The 12,233-nt window shown below is 47.3% G+C and overlaps 1 protein-coding gene across 1 annotated transcript in view; it reads right to left on the reverse strand.

Moving 5' to 3' along the window:
* Positions 1 to 5,345, reverse strand: part of LOC106810306 (ferredoxin-dependent glutamate synthase 1-like) — a 19,883-nt gene extending 14,538 nt beyond the window's left edge. Inside the window, exons 1-3 of the mRNA XM_014813611.1 lie at positions 5,120 to 5,345; positions 4,552 to 4,685; positions 2,663 to 2,792 (exon numbers count right to left, since the gene is read on the reverse strand). Of these exons, the coding sequence (XP_014669097.1) occupies positions 2,663 to 2,792; positions 4,552 to 4,685; positions 5,120 to 5,281 (426 nt within the window). The 5' untranslated portion in view covers positions 5,282 to 5,345. The remainder of the gene's footprint in view (positions 1 to 2,662; positions 2,793 to 4,551; positions 4,686 to 5,119) is intronic.
* Positions 5,346 to 12,233: the final 6,888 nt, after the last annotated feature.

Genomic DNA, 12,233 nt, shown 5'->3' on the forward strand with positions numbered 1-12,233 from the left:
CGCCCCTGACTGCCACAGCACACACGAGCGCAGATTGCAGCGAATTAACAGTTGAGATAGCAGACATACATCAAGTTCACTCCACTAAATCACTAATCAAAGCCGGGATGGCGCTGACTCGACAGAAAGACAGAATATCGATCGATAGAAGATTAAGCGATGCGGACCCGTAAAGTACCGTCCGCTGGCTAAAGTCACGCACTGACTTGCGCTACGTCACGCATAAGGCGCTGTGAACATGAACACGCGGAAGCGTGGTGGCTGGCCTGCCTTGAACATGCGCTTAACATATAATTAATTGGATCAGGACATTATTAAACTTCTTAAGTTGAAGCCGCGTTCTATCTCCATGCTGAAAAAAATTCTGGCAAATAACGTTCACTCTTTTATCTATATATATATATATATATATAATTTAACACCTTATTGTATTTTTCTACATTTATACATGTGGGGGGGGGGTTATACATATATATGGTTATCTTCAAGGTTCAATTGAGATGTTATTATTATTCTTACCACCATCATTTAATATTACAATTACTATAAGTCATTATTACACATTACAACTGAATTGCTGCTTCTAATTTCGCCGCTCCGCTCGCCATAAACACCGTGTGCCACTCCTACACGCCTACACGCCTACATGGCTACACTCCTACACGTCTACTTCTACTTGAACTTATACTCGCCTACACACGCCCCTCATTACGAGTAGTTTATGACCGTGAGTTATGTAGACAGTCATCACGCAGCAGTTAGTCTAAGCAGTAGTAGCAGCAGCAGCAGTAGAGCCGCAGCGGCAGCAGCAGCAGCAGCAGCGGCAGCAGCAGCAGTAGCAGCAGCAGCAGTAGCAGCAACAGCAGCAGCAGCAGCACCAGCAGCACCACCAGCAGCAGCAGCAGCAACAGCACCAGCACCAGCACCACCACCACCACCAGCAGCAGTAGCAGCAGCAGCAGCAGCAGTAGCAGCACCAGCACCAGCACCACCACCACCACCATCAGCAGCAGCAGCAGCAGTAGCAGCAGTAGCTGTCAGTCTAAGCAGCTTGCGCGCTGTGACTACGTTCGCATGTCACTGCACGTTTTTCCCCGTCCGCCCGTCGTTACTTAGTGAAAACCCAGTAAAAATCGGTAAAAAACGGCAAAAATCGACTACGACGTGGAGCCGCACGCACGCACGCACGCACGCACGCACGCACGCACGTCGACGAGTCCTAGTCCTCGAGAATAAGATGAATGATGATGAAGAAGAAGCAGCAGCATCCATTGGCGTCGGCTTAATTGAAACGAATCGGCGCAAAAAATTCTGAAGATGTGACGCGAGCGGCGAGCGACGAGGATTTTCACGTTTTGCGAATTAGAGAGACGCGGACGAGGAGCCAAAGAAGCAGAAGGAGGTGGAGGAAGAGGAGAAGAAAGATTAGGAGAAGGAGGCAGAGGGGGAAGAAGAGGACTAGGAGGGGAATAAGAGTAGGAGGAGGAGAAGGAGAGGGGAAGAAGAGGGGTAGGAGGAAGAAGAGAAAGAGGGGAAAGAAGAGGAGGAGGAGGCAGAGGGGGAAGAAGAGAACTAGGAGGGGAATAAGAGGAGTAGGAGGAGGAGAAGGGGAGGGGAAGAAGAGGGATAAGAGGAGGGTAAGAAGAGGGGTAGGAGGAAGAAGAAGCAGAGGAAGAGAAAGAAAAGGAGAAGGAGGCAGAGGGGGAAGAAGAGGACTAGGAGGGGAAGAAGAGGAGTAGGAGAAAGAAGAGGAAGAGAAGGAGAAAGAAGAGGAGAAGGAGGCAGAGGGGAAGAAGAGGACTAGGAGGGGAAGAAGAAGAGTAGGAGGAGGCGAAGGGGAGGGGAAGGAGAGGGGTAGGAGGAAGAAGAGAAAGAGGAGTAGAAAGAAGAGGAGGAGGCAGAGGGGGAAGAAGAAAACTAGGAAAGGAAGAAGAGGAGTAGGAGGAAGAGGAAGAGGAGGAGGTGGAGGGCGGGGAGAAGGAGGCAGAGGAGAAAGAAGAGGACTAGGAGGGGAAGAAGAGGAGTAGGAGGAGGAGGAGGAGGAAGGCGAGGAGGAGGAGAATGGGAGGAGGGGAAGAAGAGTATGAGGAGGAGGGAAAGAGAAGACGTAGGAGTAGGAAGAGGAGGAAGGGAGGAAGAGCTGGAGGAAGAGGAAGTGGAGTAGGAGGAGGAGGAAGAGGAGGAGGAGGAGGAGGAGGAGGAGGAGGAGTACATTTCAGATGATTGTACATCACTTTTGCAAAGATTTGCAAAGACTTGTGGCGCGTAGCCAAAATGATTTGTGTAAATTAGCAACGAGTTCGAGCAAATTTGGAAAAGTTTCCGTAAGTTTTCGCACGTTCAGGAATGTCTGTGGGTACGTGTAGGGTTTGCAAAGAATGACTTGGGTGCGCAAAAGATTTCTTGAATTTGCAGAGATTAACAAACAAATCGAATTAGTCAGAAATGTTCACAACGAGTTTGCAAAGTACGCAAATATTCATGAAGGTTTGACATAGTTCATGAAGATCTATCTGTATTCCCATAATCCCATCCAAAGTTCCCATATGTTCTCGAGGAACCAGTGCGGGAAAGATCCCATAAGATCGCGAAGATCCGCATGGGTTCGGGAAATGTTCCCATCGGTTCGGAAGGGTGCACATCGGTTCGCGAAGGTTCCTACCTTCAGTTCGTTCTCCTCGGCTAGCTTCATGAACTGTTCCTCAGTCTTCGCGGACGTCTCGGGATCTTGGAACGTGATTCCGGTAGCGTAGCCTCCCGGTGCTGGCAGCTCCACACCGCCGCACTCCTCACTGCAATGATGGGAGGCTCGATGCAATACACATACATACATAGTATTGCCTATATACACATACATACATAGTATTGCCTATATACACATACATACATAGTATTGCCTAATCATACACAGTATATGTATACTATATATAGTGATGCAATACACATACATAATCAGTATTGCATATATATACACAGTATGGATTACATAGTTATTAGTGATCGCAATACACATATACATAGAATTGCCCTATATATTACACAGTATTGGATTACATAGTGATAGTGATGCAATACACATTACAATAACATAGTAATTTGCCATTATACACTGTATTGTATACATAAGAATATAGTGAATGATACACATACATACATTAGTATTGACCTATATACATAGTATTGTATACATTCAGTATAGTGATGCAATTACACATACATAAACATAGTATGCCTATATACCAAAGTAATCTGATATCAGGGGTTCATAAGTACTATGACACATGTTGAAAATAAAGGCCAAATAATAACTTTTTACCGCGATTTCTGAATCAGATCACTGACTATTAAAGCTACACCAATAATATTTATATACACAATGCACAGATTTAACACAGAAAATGTTGAAAACTTAGTCCTTTGAGCAAAAAAATAGGACTATAAGTAGCTTTTCTATAGATTGCACCAAATAAGTAACTAATAAGGGGACCCTTATTTTATTTTTGGCCAAATAATACTTATAAGACTTTGGATAGTCCACTAACGACCCTGTGTATACATAGAATATAGCGAAGCATACACATGTATGGCACCACACACTTGCGAATGCATAGGCACTCAATGCCTAAAAACACACAGGGAGGGGGCGTGGGGCGGACAGAATCGCTGGCAGTTGTTTCGCGATTACGTTACTGCCAAGTGATGTTAATCACAGCCACCGTTCTCTATTTTCGGTCTCGCTCCAATTTACGTGCTGATTCCCTTCCTGTCTTCACCTATCTCTGCTCTCAGTCCATCCTTGCCCCCCCCATCTCTGTCTCACCCATCTCTGACTCACACCATCCGCTGTCTCACCCTATCCCTGCCTCACCCCATCCCATGTCTCACCCCATTCTCTGTACTCACCATCCCTGTCTCTCACCCACCTGGCACCTCACACCAATTCCCATGCCTACCAATCCCCGGCCTCCCATCCCTAGCTCACCCCTTTCCCTGTCTCACTCCATCCCTGCCTCACCCCATCCCTGTCTCGACCCCCTATCTCTAGTCTCACCCCATCCCTGTCTCACCCCATCCCTGTACTCACCCCATCCCTGTCTCACCCCATCCCTGCCTCACACCATCCCTGCCTCACCCCATCCCTGTCTCACCCCATCCCCGCCTCACCCCATCCCCGCCTCACCCCATCCCCGCCTCACCCCATCCCCGCCTCACCCCATCCCTGTCTCACCCCATCCCTGCCTCACCCCATCCCTGTCTCACTCTCCCGCGCTCTCCCTCACTCTGTCTCATCTCTCATGCACTCCTCACCAGGAAAAAAAATAAAATTTATTTTTCGGGGGCTACTTTTCAAGCTCGCGTGCATGAAAATAGCACTCTAAAATTTGGTTTGCATTGAACTCTATGCAAATTTCCGGGGGCTCTTTTTGGCATTTCCGGGGCTCTTTTTGGAATTTCGGGGGCTAAACCGCCCCGAGCACCCGTGTATTTTTCTCACTGCAGTCCTCACTAGAGCTGTCTCGCCTCCGTCTCATCTCGCGTCTCGTGTCTCACCTCAGCAGCGCCGCCTCGTACAGCTTGTGTGGGATGCCGGCGAGCACACCGGCGCCATCTCCCGTCTCGTTGTCGGCCGACGCCGCGCCGCGATGCTCCATGTGCATGATCATGCTCTGCGACTCCCGGATCACCTGAACAAGCGAACGTGCGCACCCGTGAGATCGCGTCCTGCACGCAGCGCCCCCTACGCGCGCATGCAGCGCCCCCTGGTATTTTTTTGTCGGAACTGCGCCTCCTAGCGAGCATGCCTTTCCTCATCCCTTCTCATCAGTTCAGCGCCCCCTACGTGCGCCGCCACGTGACCGAATCCTATCCCTAGACATTGCGACCGATGACCCACAATGACCCTAGAAACTGCCTAACCTAAAACCCGCTTATCCAACTCCCTGTAACACCAATGCAGCTGCCCAATATGCGCGACGCTGCGTCTACGCAGACTAACTGGTCATCAAACAACCCTAGTCTAGCCTCGCTGACGACTTCATGTAACACGTGCAAAACACATGTTACAAAGTGTCTCCGCGACGGATCGGCCCGCGAGCCGCGGCGCCCCCTGGTGGCTCACCCGCTGCGACGGGATGCCGTCGATGTTGACGATGAAGCCGACCCCGCACGCGTCCTTCTCCAGATCCGGGTCGTAGAGGCCCTGCGCCCGCGGCAACCCGTCCTCTCGCAGCGCCACCTTGTGGTGAGACGGCTGCTGTTGCTGCTGCTGCTGCTGCGCCATGGCTGCTAGCGCGCGACGACGCTGACGACGTACGGACGCTCACTTGTCTCGCGGTCGATCGGTGCCTCTGCTGAAGAATGGAGAGAGAAAATGTATGGTTTTAATGTCTAGGAAAATTACTGTTGTTACCGTAAAACGTGACATTACAAGAATATCATGAACGAATTTTGAGAAATAGTATGAGAGAGAGAGAGAGACGAGAGGGAGGGAGGGAGGGAAGGAAGGGAGGGAGGGAGGAGGGCGGCCGGGAGGGGAGCGGCAGGGAAGGTGACAAGAGGGAGATCGTAATCACTCGTGACATTACAAATGTAAATTGTCACACCTTTCGAAGTGTGAAAGTCACGACATTTTCGAATTTTAACAGTGATAACCATTTGAAAAAATGGTTCAGACATCCACCCCCCCCCCCTGAGTGGGATAACTAGATATATGAAATAGAACACTTCAAATCAATCGATCAAATCTTATTTAATTTGAGACCCGTCACAACAACGCAGATGCGTCGACCAATCTCCCTGACAACGAAAATCGAATGCCCCCTGTTGCATTGTGATATGCGAGCGAATTTTCCGTAAGTCGGTGCGATTCGATCTGATAATGACATTTTCGAGAGCGAAATCTCATTTTTAAGAAATCCAGTATTTATCATGAGAGTAGATTACCACGCGCGAGTGATAGACGTATCATCTCCTCCAGAGTGGAATTACTATTATTAATGTGAGAGACAAATTGGCTTCGGGACAACATAATAATTATATTTCATGCGTGGTAAGGGATCAGAACGGAATGAATATATAGGGATATGGATATGAATGGATATAGAAAGAGGATCGGAATATGAATATCAATGAGAGGTGGATGGGGATGGAGATTGAGATAGGGGGATGGGAGGCGGTTATTGGGAGATGGCGGTGGGGTGGAGTATGGGGCGTGAGGATTGGAGACTTGAGGGGATGGAGATTGGATGATGGAATTGGGGAATGGGGGCTGGGGTGGAGATAGGAGTGGGATTGGGATTGGGGTTGGAGATTGCAGATGGGGATGGGGATGGAGGAGTACTTGGGAGCATGGGGGGTGTGGAGGATTGCGAGGGATGGGCGATTGGGGAGGGGTATTCAGGGTTCTCCAACTTTTTCATTATTCAGGTATGGCGGGGTGCTGCCTTAACGGTCTATAGTTGCAAATATCGGCCGAAGGGCGGTAATCGCTTGCTAGGGGGGTCCGGGGCTATGATATTTAGGCGGCAGCTATTGATATAATTTAGAGTGGAGGGGTGCATTTTAGCCGCGATGGCGGGCTCGGAATAGCCTGGCGGCGCCGCCAGGCTATTTAACGTGCTCTCTGGAGAACTCTGGCTATTGCGAATGGGCTGGGGTGAGGATGTAGCACTGAAAATGGGAGATTTGAGATGGGGATGTGGAGATTTGAGATAGGGTTGCGGGAGGGGTATTGACGAGGGGGCTGGGGTGGGAGCATAGGGGGCGTTGAGGGATCTGGAGATGGGGTGGAGATTTAGATGGGGATGGGGAGGATATTGGAGATGGGCCGGCTGGCGGTGGAGATGTGGGGGTGAGGATTGAGATGCGGGCGACGGCTCGCCGGGATTTGAGATGGGGCATGCGGGGCATGGATTATTGAGGATGGGGTGGGGGATGGGGGCGTGAGGGAATGGAGATGAGGATCCGGGGAGAAAGGCCTCATTGGGATGGCCGCGCGTGGGCATGGAGATGGAGGGTGAGGATTGTGGAGATGAGGGATGGGCCGAGACGGTATTGGGAGATGGGGTGGGAATGGCAGACACCAATGGATAAGTAAGGAATGAGCGCCGCTGCTGTCGCTGAGAAAGAAACGTAGAATGCCGGCCCGTATCCATTCCATGCCCGTAGCAAAAGATGATGCAGTGCTGCTATGCAGACAGTAGTCTCGGGCACATTCTCGTTCCGAATTTCTGTCTTGCATCTGTGACGCGATCCCTCGCTATGTTCGCGATAAGTCGCGGGTGCGATTCGATCTGAAATGCACATTTTCGAGGCGGTCAAATCTCCATTTTTCTAAAGAAACTCCGTACTTTATTCATGAGAGCTTAGATTACCACCGCGGAGTGACTAGACGTATTCATCTACCTCCAGAGTGGGGAATTACTATTATTAATGGTGTGAGAGAACAACTTCGGCCTTCGCGGACAAGCATAATGATTATATTCATTGCGTGGACGGGTAAGGGATTCAAACGAATGAACTATCAGCGGATCATGGATAATGATGGATAATAAGAAAGACGGATCAGAATATGAATATAAATTGCGAGTGGTCATGGGGATGGAGATTGCAGATGGCGGATGGGGGAGGGGTTATGTGCGAGACTGGGGTGGGTGTGAGAGATGGGGGTGACGGATATGGAGATTCGAGGGCATGGAGTTGAGACACTGAGGATCGCGGGAAATCGGGCCTGTGGCGGGTGGAGATAGGGGTGGAGAGTTGACCAGTATGGGCGGATGGACGGGATTGGGGAGGCTGAGTATTGAGATGGTGGGGTGAGGATTCGGAGATGGGTGATGGGGAGGGGTATTGGTTTCGTTCCACAAGCTTTTCATGTATAGATATGGCGGCGGTGCTGCTTTTCCGGTCTTATGTTGCAGATGTTCGCGAAGGGCGCCGCTCCTCGCCGTGCAGGGGGGTTCGGCGGGCTAATTGATATTTAGGACGGAGCAGCTGATATATAATTTCTAGAGTGGAGGGTGATATTTAGGATGCGGGCGCGGGGCGTCGACGGCTAGTCTGGCGGGGCGCGCCCAGGCTATAACAGTGACTCTTGCGAGAACTCTTCGGTAATGGAAATGGGCGGTGAGGAATTGGAGATAGAGGATCGAAGTAATTGAAAGATAGGGATGGGGGGAGGGGTGTATTCGCGGCCTCGGGGCGCTCGCGCGCGTTGGAGATGGGGGAGGGCGTAGGATTGGAAGATCGGGATGGAGATTGAGGATGGAGATGGGGAGGGTGTATTGGAGGCCATGGAACGTTGCCCGCGTGGAGATGGGGGGTGAGGATTGGAGATGGGGATGGGGAGGGGTATTGAAGCCCGCATGCGGCCGGTCTGGGATTGGAGACACAACTGGGATAAGTATAGGGAGTGCGCCGGGATCGCGGTGCCGAACAGGAACGTAGAAGGCTGCCGATCAATCCCATGCCATGCCCCAAAATGATTGCAGGCGCGCTATGCAGACTTTATCTCAGCGCGACAATTCTTCGTGGTGAGCATTGCAGCTGGCTTCCTAAGGTCAAATCTCTGTTCCAGTAGAACGATCGATCCATGTTTGGTACTAATTATTCCATTGCCAAATGACTGACGCGGTGATATGCAACAGCTATATCTCCGGTACTGTTTGCATGTGCGAATGCCAAGATGGCTTTCCTAGGTTCAAAACCTGTTCCATAGAAGTCCTCGATCCTATGTTTTAGTTACTAACTATCCATGCCAACATGATGCGCGCCGATTCTTGCGCCTCATTTTTTGCAGACAGTATATCTGTGTCACGTTTGCATGTTAATGCCAAAGCATGTGTTTCCTAGGTCAAAACTCGTTCCATAGAGAGATCGATTCCCATGTTTTAGTACTTACATCCATGCCAACATGATTTGCGGCGCTGCTATGCGCCCAGTATATCTTCGGTACTTTTGCGCGTCTCCAATGGCAGATATATCGGGTTTCTATCCCGCATTATATATATTGCGAGGCGCGGCCTTGCCTCGACGCCCTCCTCAGTTATCGAGTGCTATCAACATCTTGCTCGCACCTTTAGACACAAGACCTACAGTTTCCCACAGGCCACGCACTCCGATCAACTATGATCTGTAAGGCCATGGGCAACTCGTCCCTCCCCCCTTAGCGCTTTAACGCTCACTTCTCTGCGATTCACACAGCATATTATTTTACTGCGTCCGTATATTATTTGCAATGAGTTGAATTATATTGCCGAAACGGTATTCTCAGAATATTCAACATCGCTACTGCCGATTGCTATCTGGTATCACCGAATGCTGTACACATCTGACATGTCAAATTACATATAACTATATCATATATATACTACATATATGTATACATATATATACTATATACTATATCATACTATATATATATATACTATATTTCTAAATATGTTCTTCATGTTACTGGTACCAGGAGTGAATAACTCAATAGAGTCACTATCACGGATACTTCAAACTCATATAACTATAAATAATAACTGGTAACCGCTCAGTTCTGACATAACACTGTCATATATACAACTCTCGATAAATGAAGCTTGCTGTCTCCACATGACATTGGGCGCGTTCACCACCTGCAGCGCAGAATCCAAGCGAGGACTGCCAATCCCGGGTTTCTGTCATCGCTGCTCTGGTATCGGAAATCACCCGAACCGCACATCTATTTACCGACAGCTGCTGCAACGCGCTCCATCGTTATACTCCCACTATAATCGTCGCCGCTCTTCAGCAGTTCGCGCTCCAATGCAGACTTTCCTTGACCTGCGATATACTTTGGTCAATTAGCCGCAGATTATTTGCCGCTGCCGTCGGCGGGTCACCGCTGCCTGGTCGACTCACGCGTCGCGCAAATTAATCCGCCTGGGTATTCTTCATATCCCCTTCAGTTTCCACGCGATCGTGAGCGTGGCCTGCCGCAGTGGCATCATTCCCCGGCGTGAGCAATGCGCAGTCTGCGGATTAATAGAATTTACTCTGCCGTCCTCGGAGATTAATCGAGACTATTTCCGCCTGTTCAGTGAACACGACACACGATTATCGCTCGTGGTTATTCGTCATTCGGCGGATTAGCATTCGCGGGTTTTTCTCTAGCTGTGGTGAACGCGCTATTGTCAGTTTAACACTTGTACGCTTTGTATCCCACGTACGTAATGTATTATTATAGCGTTATTGCTTCTCACAGTTCTGCTACTACGACTTTCGGTACCAGTGTCGCTTGCATCACGCACTCGGGCCACCCCGCGAGGTGGTCGTTAGTTTGAATGGAACCTGTGGAGGCGCGCCAGTCCCAATTACTGAGTTACTTAATTCACTAATCTAATCTCTTAAACAGCAATCTACTGCAAGTGTCGACTACTCACCCCGCCGGTAGTGGTTTTCTGACACATATCTTACGCGTGCACAGCCTCTTATCGCCTGTAAATCAACAGCTAAGCATTAAACGTACACTACATGAACGACTAGTTTTTAACTAAATCCTAAATAACAACTAACTTTAACTAAATCTACAATAACCTAAAGCAACTACCGACAATCATACTGGCTCACGATTTGTTCACCGGTAACACCTTGAGCACATCTATAGTTATCGGTGTTTTCACCTATCTGCCTAATCGCACCATCGCATCTGACTATTATTCAAGGCGACAACACTCGACTTATAAGCCATTCATCCATAGGTTTGACTGCATCGTTCACCCCTACTGCACTCTAACACAATATGGCGTATTATTCTTTACCTGTAGTATTTGTTCACTAACTTCATAGTTTATTACTTCACTTTTCGACTGCCTAGAAGCTTTATGATTAATGGATGTAAGAGATGCTTACACTCAAACACTTTATGTATCTGTACTCTCCTTATCATTAATGTATATTATATTATATTATCTATTATTAATTAATTATAACCTGTCCGATGACGTGTAACCTGTAGGCAGGAGTGAATAATGATAGATAATTATTTAATTATTTAATCTAATATTAATTTATTATTCACTCCTGCTGTAGGTGGAGTAGTTGAATTAACGGAATGGCTTTCAACAGTGGGCTGAATTTATTTTACAAACTACAAAGACACTACTGGGTAAAGTCTGTAAGAAAAAACCAAGGAAAGCTAGTTGACATATGGCACTAGATTCTCCAGTGGAAGCCAGAAAGAAATAAATAAAAAGAAATAGGACACACGCAAAAGAAATAGGGCACACGCAAAAGAAACCTGCCAGATACGAAAAGAAAAAAAGGGGCGCCAGTTAGACAGGACAGGTTTCGTTTTTTGTAAGAGCACTCGTAATTCCGACACGCAAAAAGCTCGCAGATAAATAGCTGTTCTTTAGTTCATTAGGAAAAGCTTAACCAAGTTCCATATGTTACTGTAATTACTAAAGATGAGTGCACTTCGATTTCCAATATTACAAAGTTGGTTTGACCACATTGTGCTAAGGTTTATAGTTAGTTCATTACAAAATTATTTTATTGAAAGATGAGAATGAATTTCGATTTACGTTGAATTGCCAAATGTTGGTTTGACAACTTTGTGGAAGTGCTATTAAAGGTATTAACTTAGTTCATTACAAAATATTTTGTTGAAAGATGAGAATGAATTTCGATTTACATTATTGCAAATAATTGTTTTTGACAACACATTGTGCTAAGGTTTGAATTTAGTTCATCACAAAATATTTTGTTAAGATATTGATGTAGTTTACTAGAAATAATCGAGCTAGTTTAAGTTTAGTTTATTGCAAACGATTAGAGTTAACGTGTGGTGTAGGTTTACAATGGAAGACTGCATGCAATAAGTGTATAGATGGTGTTGATAGTAGAAGGAGTACAGACTATAAGATATAAGAGACTATAGAGATCTATATTAGGCCACCCTTAAAAAATTGTTTGTTTCCCCTTTACCTACTCGCCTCTCAGGGTACCGAGTAGGTAGGTAGGTGAAAAATCTTTTTTATTTTGTTTTGACAAGAAGTGTGTATGTATATGTGTGTATAAGAAGAAGTGTGTATGTATATTGTATATTCTGTTTTGTGTACATATGTTTTGCGGAACGAATTATATTTTTTTTTTTGCAAAACGAAATGATTTTTGTTTTGTTTTAATCGGCCAATAAAATGTGTCGAGTAGCGGCGTTTTGGCGAGTCTGTCGGTAAAGGGGAAACAAGCAATATTTTATCTTA

This window comes from Priapulus caudatus, unplaced genomic scaffold, assembly GCF_000485595.1.
Source record: "Priapulus caudatus unplaced genomic scaffold, Priapulus_caudatus-5.0.1 Scaffold430, whole genome shotgun sequence".
Classification (NCBI taxonomy): Eukaryota; Metazoa; Priapulida; class Priapulimorpha; order Priapulimorphida; family Priapulidae; genus Priapulus; species Priapulus caudatus.